At 36.2% G+C, this 19,235-nt stretch overlaps 1 protein-coding gene across 1 annotated transcript in view; it reads left to right on the top strand.

Moving 5' to 3' along the window:
* The window catches only part of LOC145689431 (bromodomain-containing protein 3-like), a gene marked incomplete in the record, with an annotated part of 116,432 nt that overhangs the window by 59,519 nt on the left and 37,678 nt on the right, over positions 1-19,235 (top strand). Inside the window, 2 exon segments of the mRNA XM_081763589.1 lie at positions 11,906-12,130; positions 17,999-18,493. Of these exon segments, the coding sequence (XP_081619715.1) occupies positions 11,906-12,130; positions 17,999-18,493 (720 nt within the window).

The raw sequence follows: 19,235 nt of genomic DNA, 5'->3' as shown, positions 1-19,235 counted from the left end.
TTTAATCTCTTGAATCCCACGTGAATATTTCCAAATTAAGTTGAAAATTCCACTATATATATATATATATATATATATATATATATATATATATATATATATATATATATAATATACCGCCTTTCCATCGGCAATAATGGTGGTTTATTAATCATATCGTGGTTAAATAGTGGATATGATTTCACTATTTAACATACATCAACATACTTTGAACCATTTACGATCTTGGCGTTTTGGAGTAAATTTTAATTGTCAAGCAGGTACTGCTTCATTGCTATTTATCGTAGGATCATAGTTCATGCCTCGGTTATTTTATTTATTTATTTATTATTTATTTATTTATTTTACAATACAACCTTTGCAACGATACTGCTCGCTTGTCCGTACCATACAACTGAAACGGGGAAAACCGCGAGTTTTTCAAAAATGAACTACGCTACTCTGGCCCGGGCCTAGGGTGTGGTGAGGACGAGGTGGGGGAAAAAATCATGATTTTTTAAAAATAATTTTTGTCGATTTTTTAAATTTAAATCAAATCTTTCTTCTCGCGTAATACAAGTTATGAACTGCAGATAAAACATTAGGAATTAATAAATATTAATTATGCCATTTAAGTGAAAGTATTGGGCTTGAATTTTGAATTGATTGCCACTCGTTAACTTATTTCAATTGCAAATAGAGATGGAAGTGTTCGGGGGAAAAAGTTTTTTTTTTGGGGGGGGCTCAGTTTTTTCTGCTTCACTTGGAAAATTTTGGACTTTTTTTTTCTTCTTTCAAATTCTGCTTTAAATTGATAAAGCAGCTTTGTTACGCTTCTCTACAATACAAAAACTCATTTAAGTAGTAGTGGATGAAGATAAACATAATAATACAAAACCTCGAAAATAAACATGAATTTCGAAAACATATTTCAAACAATTTTAATTAACACATTTTTATTATGAATCCCAAAAAATTAATCTATCTATATAAAAAGTTGCAATTAAGTTTTAACTTTCATATGCATTATAAGCAATATTTTTTATTGTGAATTAAAAATACAAAAACAAACAAACAAAAAAAAAAAAAACTCTTACATGACATACAGATTTTATTGTACTGTGTGTGAGAGTTCAAACAAATAGCACATCGGGAAGATAATGATATATTTACTGAACAAACGCACAAAACAAATTTAAGTTTCGACGCCGTAGCCTTTTCAAAAATAACATGTTCTCTTTGTTCATTACGTATATCAAGTGGCTCAAGTGGTACAACGGTGGCTTCGCATGCGAGAGGTCATGGGTTCGATTCCCGCTGCCGACCATCCTGACTGGGGTTTTCCAGTGTTTCCCTCAGTCCTACCACGCAAATGCTGGGATTGTAACCTACTAAAACGAGCCCTGGCTGATACCTTCCCAAATCATAAGTTTATGTCTGACTTCCGAGATTTTCATAAACATTCGTACTAGAGTAACAATGAAAAATAATCGTTGTTTTATTACAATTCAACGTATCATTTTAAAAGACTGAAAAAAAAATGCAATCTTTGTATGGAACGCTCAAAAATCACCTAGTTCGTTAATGCACCTCTTGCTTCCGCCTTTGCTACCCCTACAGAAACTTCTTTGAAATGGAACAGAAATGTTGAAAATGTATTTTCTATTCATTTATTACGTACGTAATAATGTTACCACTTATCAGATGCTTCGGACCTGCAAAATCGGTAAAGTCCAAAATTCTGTAATGCACAGACTGTTCCTTAAGCTTGTTTAGAGTCAGAAACGTACTGAATTATCTGTTCATGGATCATATGCGTAATACCGTTCATCTAAGCGTTTGGTTTTCAAGGCTCTGGAATATATAACCACCATCACGGTTTACCCAGTCCTGAAGGTTTCTGAATTTTTAACAAGAATTTAACATGTCATTACAGAACACCCCCCCCCCCCCCCCGCTTAAAAAAAAGAATCTACGAAATACATTTTAAGTCAAGCACAACAAACATGAGTGAGTGGTTAGCTTTTCCGCTTCTGTTGGGAAATCCGGGATTCAATTCCGCATTCGACCATTCCGACAAAAGTTTTTAATTCGTGATTCCTGGTTGATTTCCTTTCTTATGTTTTAAATTGTTGTTATTACTAATTACCATTAATGACGGATTTGCGATGGGGGTGTCTTTCGGACTGAAGCCTGTTCTTCGAAATTACGGAATTTCTAAAACGAAATTTTAGGTATGTCATTACTCATAAACTTCAAGCTCCCCTCAAATGAAAATCACGCATTTTTAGGAAAAAACTAACCATCAATAAGAAAAAAACTCTCCCAAAACACTTTTCTAAATCCGTACTGATTATTTGTATAAAATGGTATTCAAGGTTGCATCCGGAATATTATTGCTACATTATTACACAGCTACAGTATAACAGAAATGTGGAAGGATGCTCTGACGGATATATTGAAAAGCATAAGTTTAACTATATGCTAGAAACTAGAGTACTAAGCTCTAAGAAATGAAACACGAATAACTAAAAATAAAATGATCTAAAGAAGAAAAAAAATGTCAATAACTCAGAAATTGAAATATAGTTACATAGCCTCTAAAATTGCTCTCAAATATTACGTACTTAATGTTTAATTCATAAAACATGTGTTCCATCCATTATGATGGTGAATTCTAGAGGGAAATATGGCATTTAGGTCATGAAATCATGTTTAACTATAGAGTATACTATAAGAAAGCTATTTAGATAGAAAAAATCATGAAAATGAAAAAAGCCAAAATTTCCGTTTTCCCCCTTTTATGTGAAGAAAAAAAAATAATCAATTAAAAAAATCCGGCTATTTTGCGTCTCTAATCCCAAACAGTGTTTCTTAAGCGCTAAGGAAAAAGTACGGCGACGTTTATCAACATGATCCTTTTTTTTTTTTTTTTTTCCACAAAAATTACTCATATTTGGCAGGGCATTCTTAAAAAATTGGAACTGTCTTGCGGCACGAAATACATATAAAATACGCAAATTTCGCCTAAAGTTCCCTTTATAAATAGCCCCTATTATCTGGGAACAAACAGACGTACGCACAAAAGAATTTTTGTCTTAAATGTCCATGGTGATTTTCTCGTTGGAATAGTTAACGATTTAAAACCTTATGTTACGAAGATAAGAAAGAATTCCTCCATCACCCGTTGAAAACGGGATTTTCCCTAATCATCCTCTGCATGAAATACTTGTTTTCATACTGTGCTGTATATACATTTGCATCTTATTGTATTATAATTATCTTCCATAATTGAAATAACACACCAGAAGCTGGATTTTACTTATTTTCACTTTAATTTATTTCGGAATTTGATTTAAATCGACTTTTATTTAAAAAATCAAGTGATTTAAATCTCGATTCAAATCGTGATTTAAATCAATCCACCCTGCGTGAGGATCTCAAAATTATTGGAAAATTACGTAGTTAAATACACAATACGTGTGCAAAATTTCAAACGTAGCGTGAAAACTAAGGGCGGGAAAAGTTTTTGAGTATCTTTTATATACATGTACGTATTTGTACGACGTGATGTAAAAATTTCATAAAACTAGTTGTCCTATGATCATGGTTCATACCTCATGCTCTTCAGAATAAAGCAGTCTTTCAAAGGTTACCACTCTTATGCCCATAGCATACACCAGAAACGGGAAGGAAAATCTGGTAAATTTCGCGGAGAAATCCCTTTTTCGAAACTGGGACCTCCTCGGGTCTGAGGCTGGGTTGACGTAGAAATCCCCAAAAAAATTGAGAAATACATAGAGGTGTGAACATTGCGTGTGCAAAATATCTTGAAAACTAAGGGCGGGGAAAAAATTGAAACCTGGCACAAGCCCAGACAGAAAATGCAAGTGGTCTATAGGCGCCTGTACATGCGCCTGAAAATGGAATACTTTAAAACGCATGAGACGTATCGATTTTTTCAAGATCATTGCATGTTCATTTCACGGAAACAGGTAGTTTTCATGTTAGAGTTGCAACCATGCAACGTGAAAAATGCGTGTAAACATGAACGTAGTGGAAAGACATGTACGCAACAGGCATATTCCATGTAGTTGACATATACGTTACCTCATGAGGGTCTGACGACAGCTGCTTCTCATTTGATAAAAATGTAGTTGACATGTTAAATACAGGCGAATTAGTGACGTGTTAGCGGAATATACAGGTAGAGTACATCGCATTAAGTGTACAAAAATTTGTGTGCCACAGATGTTGGACATGCATAAGAGAGATATGGTCCATGTGTATATATACGGCAGAAGACATGTAGGTAACATGTACATGGGAGAAGGTACATGTAACATGCATGCAGATAGATAGCTAAATGTATACATTTATTGAAGACAAAAAGTTCTCAAATTAAATAAAGTTTAAACAAGTTATCTTGAATTCGTCAGTGCCAAATTCTTTTTTCTCTACTACTTTTGACGAGGAGGTATTGGTATATTTGGGGGGATTGTGTCCAAGTACTTGGGGATCGGCACCTCTGCTCACAACAATATATTTCTCTTTATCTGCACCACATAGGAAAGGCTACAAGTTGAGCAAGTTTGTACCTCACACATTACAGGAAGCCAACAAATAATTACTAACAGTTTGTCGTTTCGCGGCAGCGCAATGTACCCAGGGACGTACGCAGGGGGTAGGTCCTGGGGTTCCGGAACCTCCAAATCCAGACTTTTGTAAATTTAGTCCAATTTTAAGGGCAATTTTACAATTTTTAATTTATCCCGAAAATCTTTGGACCCCTCTTGAAAGAAATTCCTGCGTACGTCCCTGATGCACCCAATTCCCATCGAGTACTTGCCAGTGACGAAAATTGGTCATGCGTGATACTGTACTTCAAATAAAAATATAGAAATAAAATGTGTAAAATTCAAATCCGATTACTAGAATATAGGCTGCATACTTTAAGGAGTAATACTATTATCTGATCCATCTAATCCAAGGGAGTGCGCACGCCTCTGTATATGTGTCAGCACCTTGCGTATGTGCATGCCTGAGTATTGCGTGTTTCCTGCACCTATAACATTAATGATTCACTCTAATCAACCTTGTTCATTGCATCCACCTGTCTAACCTATTTATTGGCAATCATGATCATTGCATTTTCCGTTTACCTGCACATTGCTTGTACATTGCATACAGATGGGTTCACACTTCACATGTACACGGCGATAATACAGGCATTGTATTCAGTTGTAATCCCATGTATTATACATGTGTCAGGACCTTGCATAGCGAATGTCGAATTGGAGACCTGTGCCTGAATATTGCATGTCTCCTATGCCTATAACGTGAATGTTTAGCTCCAATCCACCTTCTTCACCACACGTGTCTGTTTAATTCATTTATTGGCAATCATGATCATTGCATGTTCCCGTTCACCTGTACATTGCCTGTACACTACACGTAGGGGAGTTACACACTTCGAATGTACACGAAAATGATAAATGTAAAATAACATATTCTACATTGTTTTCCATGCTGTACGCTAATACATGGTATTTACATGTAATGCGAATGTCACTCATGTATATTACATGTTGATAAACAGGCATCTTTCTTGTACTTTTCATTCTTACTATATTACGAATATTATCAACAATCCATTCAAGGTACTTTACATGCATATATTCCCTCCATTTACTTGTATGTGAGTGACTACGTGTACATTGCATGTTCTCATTTTAATGTACAGGCTCTGTACAACGCGTGTTTCCGTGCAAAATTTCCAACGGAAGTTTTACTTTTTTGACATGCACATTACCTGTAGACAATGTGCCTGTAATATTTTCTTTACATGTGTTTTCGCCGAAACAGGCGCCTGTATAATGCCTGTCAAAATCTGACAGGCTTTTACAGGCAGTTTCATGTACAAAACATTGCATGTTTCCTCAAAAAATTTCATAATAGAGGTCAAAGTGTATATCGTCGCTGCGCCTTGAAGAATCGCTATGTGAAAACCATAACTTTTCAGGAGAAGCAAACAACATTCCAAACTCTTAAAAAATTTTGCCAGGTACACGGTAACACTTGAAAAATATAATCAAATTGGTTCTGCGTATATTATGCACTAGACATTGTTGAAGCTTGCTTCAGCAATATTATATTACTATTGTTGTGTCTATGCCGCCTTTATAAGCACATAGAGGATTTGTATACATTAATCAATACGTACGTGATGAGACCTAAAGCCTTTACTTTCGATCTATTATTTTTCATTATTGTGGCGAAACAATTGAATATTTACTTATCACATTATATGGGACGCTACCTGACAACTTTCAGGTTTATTTATACCTCATAACTCATTTTCGACAAAAATGTCACATAGCGGTTCTTCGAGGCGCAGCGACTATAACTATAACTAATATTTTTTTCCACTTCATGGTTTTACATATAGATTAGCATTTCATTTACATAATGCATATCAGAATTTAGTTTAAAAACGTAGCTATACTTCACTAAGTGAAGTATATCAGGGAATGCGTGAGGTGATACCACTTGGTTCTCTCGCCTTGATCTGTTCAGTACTGACTTACGAATAAGAGGCTGTTTGCTACTTAGAGTCAGGGTCACACCTCGTCATTTTTTCTTCAAAAACGAAAAGAAATGTATTTCTATATACAAGTAGTGAATTGTTTCTTTACAAAAATAAATTAATAGCACCCAAAATAATGAAGCATGGTTCAGTAAACAAGGATCGGTACGAAATTCTAAAGTGTCGAAAACTACATCTATTCGGTCACTGAAATGACCTACTTTTAAAACTTCTAGCAGTTTTAAATTAGGTATTTCATAAAAAGTACATTTTCTCCATGTAACTTAGGAATAAGCTCCATTGCGTCAATAACTATTGCAGATATACTTTGCGAACGGTCGGTATGTGAAACCATACTCTCAAAAATGTTCGCTAGTGTGGCTTTTATTAATTTTGCTTAAAGTACCATCAGGATTCGCTAGACTGAATGGCAAAGGACCCAAAAGATGACTGAAAACTTTCTCCATGTTTAGATTGTGGTTTTCTGCTATCAAAACCATATTCCCAAAATATTTCTGTCTTTAAAATTGTTTATTGTTTTACGCCTAACCTGGTTATTTTGCAACTGAATGTTTTTTTACTGGAATCAAAAAAAAAAAAAAACCTTTATTCTTTTCTAAACGATCATTTTGAAGTCTTCGTAAGCTTTCCCCCTCCCCTTTTTATCTTGCTAACAATAGTTTTGAACTTATTTCGGCTTTTCTAAACCTTTGAAATGTGCGCATTGTTGCAGGGATTTTTGTCGAAAGGGTTGGTCACTCATTCTACAGAAGCTCAACTAATGCCAAGACTTGTTCTTTGTCTTTAGAAATACGAGTCTTCTGAAGATCCGATGTTGGTATTTCTTGTCTGGAATGATTTCTACAAATTTTCACATCTTCCCAAGTGCTGAAGCTCGATTTTCTCTGATTAAATAGTATTTACTGACTGTTCCAAGCTTTAAACTGAATCTTTTTGCCCCACCTGCTATCTTTGTATCTCCATTTACTGTCTCCTCGAAAGCCTGATCAATCTGAATTCATGTAAATAGATTCTTTGATTTAAGCTGGACAGAAAATTCTACAGACATGTTGAATTCAAAAATGGAAATCTGTATTTTCCAATTGGTACAATCCGCGGCAAAAAACCTGCAACATGAGGATGTAAGTTTATTGTGAAACTACGCCTAACAGCACAGGGAATGAACATAACGTCTAAGTGGAACGAATCACGCCAGGATAAACCTCGGCCTCCTCCCGTGCACACTTATTTTGGAGCAAAAGACTTCGTCATTTTACAATAAACTTATATGCTCATGTTGCAGGTTTTTTGCCGCGGATTGTACAATCCGCTGCAAAAACCCTGCAACATGAGGATGTACGTTTATTGTGAAACTACGCCTAATAGCACAGGGAATGAAAATAACGTCTAAGTGAAACGAATCACGCCAGGATAAACCTCCGCCTTCTCCCGTGCACACTTATTTTGGAGCAAAAGACTTCGTCATTTCACAATAAAATTATATGCTCATGTTGCAGGTTTTTTGCCGCGGATTGTACAAATGAATTGATAAGTACCTGAGATTATTTTATCTAAAGAAAACACCATGCAATCATTTCTTGCAAACACGAAAGGTAGAGTAACCAATTACCTTCCCTATGAGCTCAAATCAAGCCCAACAAAAACTCTATTAAATTTATGTATAACATCCAGAAAGACGAAAACGTTCCATTGTCATGTATCAAATGATTCAGCTGGCCTTCGAAAAGAATAAAAATTTCTTGGATTTTATCGTCTTCATACAACGTTTCAAAACTGTTTTGAAATATGTTTTTGGCAAATGAACAACATAACTAAATTAATTCTGTAACTGGAAAAGGAAGCTGAATATTTTTGACTTCTACATGATCCAAGAACTCGTTCCAAATTATTAAGTCTTCGTAGGCGCATTCGTGGATTCTTAAAGCACGGTTGTATTGCTGTCCATCTAAACTTGACAAATGGAGACATGCAATTCTTTCTGATTCTGCTGCTAAGTCTTTGGAGTCCAGCATTTCCAAATAACTTCCCTGTATTAGAAAGTAGGTGACAAACTATGTGAAAAGATCCCATCATTATGTAAATACTGTCAAATCAAGTTGAATCCATTTAATTTCTGTTGTTTTTGAAAAAATTGCCTAACCTATAACAACAATACAGTACTTTCCAAATTTAGGCCTGACTTTATTTGATTGCACACAGTCAGTATTTCATAAACTGCTGACTTATCAGTGACTGGGTGATTTATGAAAGGTTAATAAGCTATTGTATTTGGTTAACATTGTTTCTGACTAATATATTCAAGTCCTGTCCAAGAGCTAATTGTCTAATTTCCAGAGTTGCAATGCCGACTTAGAACCCAAAGTAAATTTTTCCGTTGAGGAATTGGCTGCGTTCTAATGTTAGCAGGCTCAATCTTCTTACCTACAATGTATTCCGATAAAGGTGAATGGTGAAATATCATGCATCATCAATAAATACAGATCTGAGGTAAACTCAAGTCTGATACTTTCTGAATTATAATACCATCAACGCAGTGAGTTTATAGGAACATCCTGCCACTTTATCCATTGTATATATTGAATTGCAGTGCTGCCGCGCGCACCTTTGAATATTGAAATCTTGATATTTCCGACTGTGTTATTGTTAAAATGTCCACAAATACATCAAACGAAAGCTAATTAATGTATCTTTTCTTTTGCCCAAAGTATTTTCTCTCTCTCTCTCTCATATGTAAACTTTCATTGTTACGATTAGTATAGATTAAAACTTAAAGCGCTTTGAAATTCATTTTTTATTTTTGTCATATATCGTCCAAGATAGGGCAAAATGACGAGAGCGATGCTTATTGCAAATATAATGAGCTGTCGTAAAAAAAAAAAAAAAAGTTAAAATTCGGTAACTTGGAGCCGCGATATTGTCAGTTTTATAAATAGACTCGGATGCCATCTTTGATTAGACGCCATCTTGAAAAGCTACAATTCCAAGACGGCCATCAGTTTTTCGTGGTCTTCAGATACAGTGGTATTCAGATAAAATTGTAGTTTGAAAAAAAAAATTGGTACCCCGAAATTATACTCACCTTACCTATACTGGCCCATAGATTAGTAGCTTAATTGGTGTGATCGAAGATACGTAGAACCACTCTCTCTTATGGTGCCAGAATTGTAGCTTGAAAAAACGACTCACCTGAATCGGGAGGATAGTATTGGGCGCCAGTAATGTTTTCAAGTTTCAAAATATACAAATGACGTATTCAAAAAATTCTAATCACTCAAGAGCATTAAGAAGTACGCGGCATGGCCTAAAATGAAGTGAAACATTTGTTTAATGTCTCACAGCTATGCCCTTTAGGGTAAAAGAAGTAGACGATTAATGATAGTAAATGATTGTAAAATTAATTTGAGTTCTTTCCCCCGAAAATCGAACTTCGGATCACATACGCAAGAAGCACACGCGCTAGACACTGGACCAGGGAGATGATCTGCATGGCCTAAAAATTCCTTATGACTTACTACCAAAAATAGCTCTTTGCATGATCACTTTAATCAGTATAATTTATTTTGGTCATTTTTATTTTCAGTAACACTTACTGAACACTTTAATTTTTGTATAAAAACGAGACAATTAGTTACCCCATGTGAGAATTAGAAAAGAATGGGACAAAGGCTAAAGCGGACATATGGCTTTTTAAATTTGACTGGCATTGAAATATGTGAGATTATTGTTCGTACTGTTAAGTTTCCTCACATTGGTAGAAATTTTGGTTTGTGGTCCTGGAACGGTGTAGAAGTGTCTGGATTGTTACACAGGGAAGTAGCATGTAGTAGAGCAAAACCCGTGAGTGGAAGACCGCAGGCACCATCCAATGCATTTTTAATCTTTGCCTTACCACCGGCACCTTCCCAGACATGTGGAAAACAGCACGGGTTCTGCCTCTCCCTAAGATTAAGGATGTTCGGTTCGCGGAAGGCTTAAGGCCTATTTCAATATTAACCTGCATCATGTAAAACTCTTGAATATATTGTGACCAAATACGCGAGCACCTTCAAACTTAAAATATTTTAGACACTTTTCACTCTGGTTTTCGTAAACTTTGCAGCATTTTTACAGCCCTTACTAGTGTTACTGATGATTTGCGCTCTGCTTTGGACAAGAGACAACCATACCTAGCTTACTGAATTATAGCAGAGTATTCCAGTCAGTAAACCACGACATTTTGTTGCAGAAACTTGTACAAAAATTTTACTTGTCTACTTCAGCTGCTAAGTGGATCCAAAATTGTGACCGAAAACAGTAGGTGGTAGTTGCCAACTTGGTTTCTGGTCAGCGAAACCTCTTTTTTAGAGCCTAATGATTTACAATAATCTCTAAAACACTGTAACACATGTATGCGGACGACGCTCAATTGTATCTATTTTCTTCACCAAGGCAAATAGATACATGCATACATGTTAATCGATGTGTTAATCTTACCGTAATCGATGAGACTAAATTAAAACTTCCTGTGTGAACCCTTAACGATGAGCAGTTTCTTTGCACCACTATCCTTACACATGTTGAAAGCACTAACATGAGTTTTTGTTTCCCTGATTAACCTTGTGGTTCTTACCATTCCAACGTGAAGTTTTCACTGAAACATACAAAAGATAAGTATTGTGATTTAAAATTTTGAAGTTCGTCTAATATTGTGTATAAATATTGTTTAAGTAGTACATACGATACTAAATATTTTGTATTGTGCGTACATTTCTGCACGTTCTGGAATGTGTGGGAGCATATTGATATATATATTCTGCTTTTCATTTACGAATATTTTGAAGCTTCCACCCCCTGATATTTCTAGAAGTAAGTTTTTTAAAGATGGAAATTAAGGTGAATTGCTTAGGGAACAAAAGGGTTCGTAAATTTGAGTTTTTATAGTTTTGGTGATCCTGATATGTTTGGAAATATGGGTATCATATGCATTTAACAACAAATTATTTTGAATTTTATGGAGTTCTCTCTAAAAATTTACGGTCTTCACAACTATTTAAAACTTGTGCTCATTACTTTGTTCCGTTCATTTTCAGTTTTAATGTTGGGATTATACCATCTGATGGGAAGCATAATTTGTTGTAATAAAGTGTAATGTCAGGCTTTATAAGCATGTTTCAGTTTATTTCGTTAAATGTGTCACTTAAACCTCAATTTCAAAATTACATTGTTGTAGTTAATGTTCTTTTCAGTTGACTGTATTCTATTATTTAGATTTGTTGTTCGTCGCAGAATCATTAGTAATTTTTTGATTATTATTATTATTATTTACAATTTTATTTGTAGGAGCAAACCAAACAGGAAGTTAGAGAACCACCACCTAGAGAGGAACCAATCCTAGAGCCTATTAATGGGGTGGTGCAACCTCCTGTTTCACCTCCACCTCATCGCCCGGGACGAGTTACGAACCAACTGCAGTTTATCCAAAAATGTGTTTTGAAAGTGGTGTGGAAACATCAGTTCGCTTGGCCATTCCATCAACCTGTAGATGCCAAGAAGTTGAATTTGCCGGTGAGTTACTAGCATCAGTGTAGTATGCAAATTTAGTTTTTCTTAATATGTTTGTGTTGGTATTTTGCCTTTAGAATTGGGAGAGTAAGTATAGTGGGCATTCCAGACTGATAGTTTGGAGCACATGTTGCACTTCAAATTAATATCTTCGCTTAAATAAAAGCTCTAGATGGTGTAACTTTGATTAGATATCAGGTATTCCAGACCTTCATTTTGACTTCTACAATGACAGTACTTAAATAGAAATTACTGTTTCGGACTGTTCTGTAACCTTAGTTTCGATATGAAGGTAATTTATAACATATTAAATTTACAAACTAGGTTCCGGACTGAATCATATGAAATAAAAACTAACATGCTGGGAATATGAGTGTGATGAGCAATAGTATTGTGCATAAAGCGACATCAGCACTTCAATCATGTGTGCATAAGCTTACAAAAGCTTTTTTTTTTTTAAAAAAAAGAAAAAAAGAAAAGAAAGAAACGTACACTATAGAACGGTATTAACTAAAAATATACCCATCCTAATTACTGTCACAAGGTTGAAGGTGAAAAACACAGTATTAACACCAAGGCGATTTATTTTGGTCACGTTTTACATTGGTATGTTGTACACCTGACGCACGAATAATTTTTTCAAAATGTCTCCCCTTGGCCTTGATGCAGGTACGAAGTCTGTCTGGCCACTGGACAATGACATTACGCACCACGTCCATGGGAAGATTGTTCACTGCTCGGGTCAAGGATTGTTTCAGACTGTCGACAGATGGATGCCGTTTGTCAGACATTTACCTGAAGAACTGCCCAAAGTTTGTAGTCCAACGGGTTAAGGTCCGGGCCAATCAGCGGTAGAAATGAAGTCGGGGACGTTCCGTGCCAGCCAGTCCTGGGTAGTTTTCGCTTTGTGGCCTGGAGCGGAATCCTGCTGGAAGGTCTACCTTTCTCCAGGGAACATGGTAGCAGACAGTGGTTTCACTATAGGTGTTATCACTGTCCTGGTACACCTTGGTAGATGTTTTAACACCTTATTCGCAAAAATTCAGCTGGGTTGTGCCTGAGTAGCTCATTCCCCACCAAACCATCACTGAGGCATGATGATGTGCCCTCTGAACCCTTGGAGCTGCCTCAGCAGCTGCTGTAGATGACGTGGCATACGCACGGTCATTTTGGGCGTTGTAGGCCTGCTCAATTATGAACACCTTTTCGTCAGTGAACAGAATCTTTGTGCTGTTGGCGTAACGCCGCAACAGTCTCTTTGATTTAACACTTTGGACGCCAAGTTATTCGTAGTGATTTCACTTTGAACATCATATGTAACACCGGTGGTACACGAGGATCCTGTATGTCACGTCTCGTGTTCCACCAGTGGACACCGATTGAATGAAATAGAATGGTGCAAATCACTACAAGTAGCTTGGCGTCCAAAGTGTTAGGACTCTCTGCTACAGTAATGTTCGGGTGCGAAAGTGACCAGTCCGCCCCTTATATGCCCGTAGATGTAGATCACTCTTGAGCACAGAAGACATGGAATTTCTGCTGATGTTCATCTCAGCAGCTATCACACTTTGTGTTCGAACAGGATTTCTTCGAATTCTTGCTGCGACTGCTTTCTGGACCTGCGGAGTTCGTACCATTCGTGGTCTGCCATTCCTTGCGTGGTCAGCTGCCGTTTCAGTCTTGGTGTATCGCTGTATGGCGCGATACACGAATCTCTTGCTGATTTGTAGGGGTTCCAGGAGATTGAAAATCTCACCTGTTTTCTTCTCGACTTTGTGTAATGCAATTACTGCTACACGATTTTCGTAATCGCCCCACGCCATCAGAACTCAGTACAATATCAACGTATGTCATGAACAGTCACACACACATTACATGCATCTTCGCTTTATATACAGGTGGCAGCACTGCTACTCCGGATGCCTACAGCGCCACTCCAAACTTTGTGACAGTATGTATGATATAACTAGGTATAATGTAATTTTTACAAGCCTTTAACAATTTATACTACTTCTAATATAATTTCTAGTTCTTCACTTGAAATGGGTCACAACGAGTTAATTGTAATGTACTCTAAAACAGAAACTGCCGAGCTACATTTTCAACTCCATCTTTTTTTGCAAACGAAAACTCGATTCTATCTGCTCGAAGAATTTAATTGTAACAACACTGTCATTTTTGCTGCAATGCAGAACTCTGCCGATGTAGATTTTCTGATCGTAAAATATGGCGTAATAAAGATGTTCTTGAAGGGATACTTCCTTAGATGTTGCTGAAATGTCTTGTGATAGCATGTGGCTCATCCACTTATCTGGTGTGTGATACCTGGCGTATTCACTCTGGCAATATTCTGTTATCTTGAAGAAGTGGTTCTCACGCAGTCTTTTAATGGCTACCACATTTTTTCAAAATTCATTAAGATTCTTTTTCTCACCTTCAATTTCATCCACTGGCATTTCAAAAACATTGATATGCTTCACCCTGTTTTCAATTTGTTTCACGAAATCATGTGCATTTCTAATAGTTTTCCATAACATCACCCTCTTTGCAATCCGCTTTACATTATCTACTATACCATATATAGTTTTTTTTTCCCGTGGGAGGTTGCAAAAGAAGTTCCATTTCACATAAAATGTTTCAGCCATTCTTGTTATATCTGCCAACATTAACTTCTGCTTAAACTTGTTAGATACGGCGTCAGAGATTTTCAAATTTGATGCGACTCCTTTACGGAATGCACCCTGATTTTTCAAGAGTAGAGAGTTTTTATTTTTTTTTTAATATTGCATATTTTTCGTGTTCCAAAGAATCTTGAACAAAAGCAAAATTCATTTGCTGTCACTGTCATCATCTAGGAACCACGACACAGCTGTAAAGACTGACACTTGTTTCTTAACCCAGTGAGATGACTGGATTTCATTCTGCTCTTTACAGGTGAAATTCTGAGCAAAATCCCTCTTTAAAAACAACGCTTCTACGAGGAATGTCTGCTTTAATGCTTGCAAAATATGTTGCTTGTTGACGTTTTATGAAATTATGGCTCAAAAAATCAGGAACGTCAGTCAGTTCATCTAGCAGGTCTTGAATTGTACCATTGCGTCTTCCCTTCATTGTTGCTGGCGCTTCTTTCCACATATCCTACTCACAATACTGCCCTGCTTCATCTCAATCTTTTTCAACAATCTCTCTCTCTCTCTCTCTCTTTCTTTCTTTTTCTTTCTTTCTTTCATTCAAAGGACAATCTGGACAATTTCCAATTAGACATGTTTCATGCTCTTAGTGAATTCACAAAGGTGAGCGTTCGGAATCACTTTTTTCCTTGCAAGAACCTATAGACGTAGACGAATGTTCCCTTGAATACGATAAACTCAAAACACCATGAGAAATGTCCCTTTGAAGAAACACATGTTTTAGTCCAAGTTCAATGAATTTTTAAAGCAGATACAACATTTGACACAAGCTTTTCCTTAAACAGTACATACGCTTGTAACAAGGTCATAAGTAAGAACCTTTTTGACACTTTTGTTTTCGTACCACTTTCGTCAATAACGGTGACAATATAACATTAGAAGATTCCCAGGCAACGAAATCATCATTGAAGAACTTCACAGCATTTGCTTTGAGTTCGGGAGATAACTGCTTATTTACATGAGAATGAGTGCCTCATATTTTCATGATGCCCTCTTCTCGTGTAAAAAATGATACCAGGGGTTTTCTATTCATTACGGTCGATCGGAGCCATGTGAAACTGTAGTTGCAAGTCTCAAATAGCCTGAATGCTAAATAAAACGCTGAACTCGAATCGACCACATCTTACATAACATCAGTGCTGAAAAGGACGCTAAGTGCTGACGCAACCAAGGAACAAACTTGACTTACCCACTTCACTCATAACAATAAATATCAGTATTCTGTTCTAACACAAACCAGTCATATTGCAAAATAGCCGAAATACATTATACTATTATTAGCAAAAGCGCCTGTTTTTACAGTGTGATTGAGTATAATGGATGTAGAACGGGGATATTGAATATTGTAGAAATCAACCCCAATTTTTTTCTTTTTAGAAGTGAGATTGTGGAAAACACCTCGTATTTTAAAGGAAAACTTAAATCTAAAGAAACTTAAATTTTAATGTTATAGAAATGCCTTCTTTTCCACCTTAGACATATTTCCTTGTTTTTAATTAAGTTACTATACCAAATTTCACATTTACAGGTTAAGCGAAACAGAGAAATCTTCGGAAATAGTTCAGACAGTTTGGAGATTGTAAATGTAAATCGACGTTTCTCACGAACTTCATGATTTTTTTGAGATCAATTAACTATAGAAGGCCTAACACTCGTCGGTTGATTGTAAATGTTTCTTTGTTCTTTCAAAAATGTAATACATTAATGTGCAATACGTTGAGTTATAATGTTTGGGTCTTATACAGCACGCATTTCACGAGTATGTTTGCAGCTTACAGATGTTTGTCCAAATAAATCTAATCACTTAAGAGTACCTCCATTTGGTAGAGTTTTAGTTGCAGAACACTTCTTAAGGCGTTATAACTACAACACAGTGACAGTATAGTGCTCATTGCATGATGTAAGAACAGTAGCGCTCCGTCCATTTCGTAGCGCCACGTCTCAGCGACTGTTATGTTCGTAGTAATACTTACATAAATAAGAAGTGAATGTAAAATGAAGTACGTTCAAACTCCTATCATACAGTCTTTCTATTTCTTATGATATTGTATCTCTTTGTAGTTCAACCCTGTCCGGGGTTCTTGAAGGCGTTTTTGCATTTAGTGCAGGCGAGCAAAACTAATTTGGAATCTTGTAATGTTTTCTTGTTCGATAGGAAGAAAGCATTGAAAAAAGTAAAATGATAGTAATAATAGTAAAAATAAATACCATTTAGGCTGATATTGCCACTCAGCTACCCGAAAAATCTACTGAGGTAGTATAAAGTAATTATTGGTCTTGGTTTCGAAAGTTGGTCAGCCAAATCAGTCTAAATATATGCTTGAGACTTGTTATTGCTAGAATATTTTTCTCAATATTTTCAGTGAATTGTGAATAAATTTGTTCAAAATTAAGAGATAAATGTGGCAATAACAATTGACAAACTTTTTTTTTTTTTTTTTTTTTCAAACGAAATTACATCAGGACCAATAATTTACTTAGAAACTATCTCAGTTTTCTCACATAGTGGAGTGACAGTACCTGCCTAAAAGCGTAAATGGGTAAGTGGTTGTTGTAATACTTCTCTTCTGATATATAAATCATTTCAAGATACCAAATTAATTTGTTGGAGCCTTCAATAAATAAGCTCTCATTCAAGACACCCGATAGGGTTTCAGGTGTCTAGGAGAACAATCTCATAAGAAAATGGAATGAAATCTTCCACTTTGTCTCACGATTATGACCTTTAGGCTAAGGAAACTATGAATAAAGCAGGTGAATGATTATAGAAATATTGGTAGAATGAAAAAGTGGGAGGAAATCGGAGTAGCCAGAGAAAACCTGTGACACCATGTTGTCCACCACAATCTACGTAGCCGTGGTTCGAACGAGGGACCCCACGTATCAAGAGGTATGGACTCTACCACTGAGCCACCGTGCCCGTCCTAATCTCATAAGAAACTAGGAAGACTTAAGCAGAAAGAAAGTTACGTCTTTGTTTTTAAATATACCCTATAGCATCTATTAATGATTGTGCGTAATGAAGTGGGTCTTTTCTTTAATTAAGATGTATACGTGCGAGTAGCCAGTGAAATGCACTGTAATGTGATGAGGGTAATGAATGCTGAGTTTAGTTTAAGTTTGTTTTTAAAGGATATAATGCCCACTGAATTTCTAAATCGACCCATTTTTTTATTTACAGGATTATCACAAGATAATAAAGCATCCAATGGATCTAGGGACTATCAAGAAAAGGTTGGAACGGAATTATTACTGGAGTGCGAAGGAATGTATACAAGATTTTAACACAATGTTCACAAATTGTTACGTGTATAATAAACCGGGTGAAGATGTTGTTGTGATGGCTCAAACCTTAGAAAAACTTTTCCTCACTAAGGTGGCTCAAATGCCGAAGGAGGAAATTGAAGTGGAACCACCTCAACCTAAAGGACCAAAGGGTAAAAAAGGGCGTGTTCCTGGGAGGGGTCGTCCTTCAAGTAGTGGGGCTGTATCTTCCAGTGTACCATCAACTACATCACCCAATTCAGTGCAATCTCCGCCAGTGGCTACAACAACAGGTTCTGTGCAACTTCCGCTTGTAACTCAGGCAGCGCCTTCTGTACCAGGAAGTACAGCAACAACAACAGTACCCACACCATCAGTTACTCATGGAACTCATAATTCATTACCACAGCAGGTAATTAGAATTATTTTTCAAATCTGTCTACTCGTGAAGAATGACTATGCTTGCTTATATATGATGCTTAACTTGCGAGTGTAATGAGTACACATTTTTAATTTACCGATTTCCCATGTAAATACAGAGTTGAAGAAGTCTGGTATCATAGATATACCTACTTGCTTTATTGTTCACAAAATTGCCGGAATCATTCATGTAGTTTAGCGAAGTTAGTGATTAAGCAACTTTACGAAACAGAGTATATTGTGGATGGGGTAAAAAGTAGGAATGCCACAATACATTTGCATTTGTGTGCATGGTAACGTGGTGTAATGCTTACGTGATAACTTTTTCAAGGATAAGATTGTTTTAAATGTTTCCCCCGTTATTTTTGACATTACCTTCTTTGCAGTAACGTTGTTCACACTTTATTTCTGTAATTTCTGTATCTTCTATTCAGTGTTTCCTACGATATAACCACTCCTTCTCAAGCTATTAAGATCGAGGACCTCAGTAAAGCTAGTTAGAATGCTTTCTCGGTATAAAGAAGGCTCTGGTAACAAGTTGAAAACTCTAGAAAATCTAGGGGTTTATCACAGCAGGAAGAAGAGGAGAAAAAAAAAAAAAACGAAGACAGAAGTGACTTCGGTAACAAGCTTCTAAGAAGTTGCATAATGTTAATTTCAGTAATTACGCTGATTGGTTTTCTCCCTTTCTAAAGTTAAGTATGGCGCCCCCTTCTTCAGACTATTTACGATTA

This window comes from Thermobia domestica, chromosome 7 (genome assembly GCF_964235325.1).
Source record: "Thermobia domestica chromosome 7, izTheDome1.hap1.1, whole genome shotgun sequence".
NCBI lineage: Eukaryota > Metazoa > Arthropoda > Insecta > Zygentoma > Lepismatidae > Thermobia > Thermobia domestica.
The sequence above is the reverse complement of the archived record's forward strand: the minus strand, read 5'-3'. Positions and strand labels throughout refer to the sequence as shown.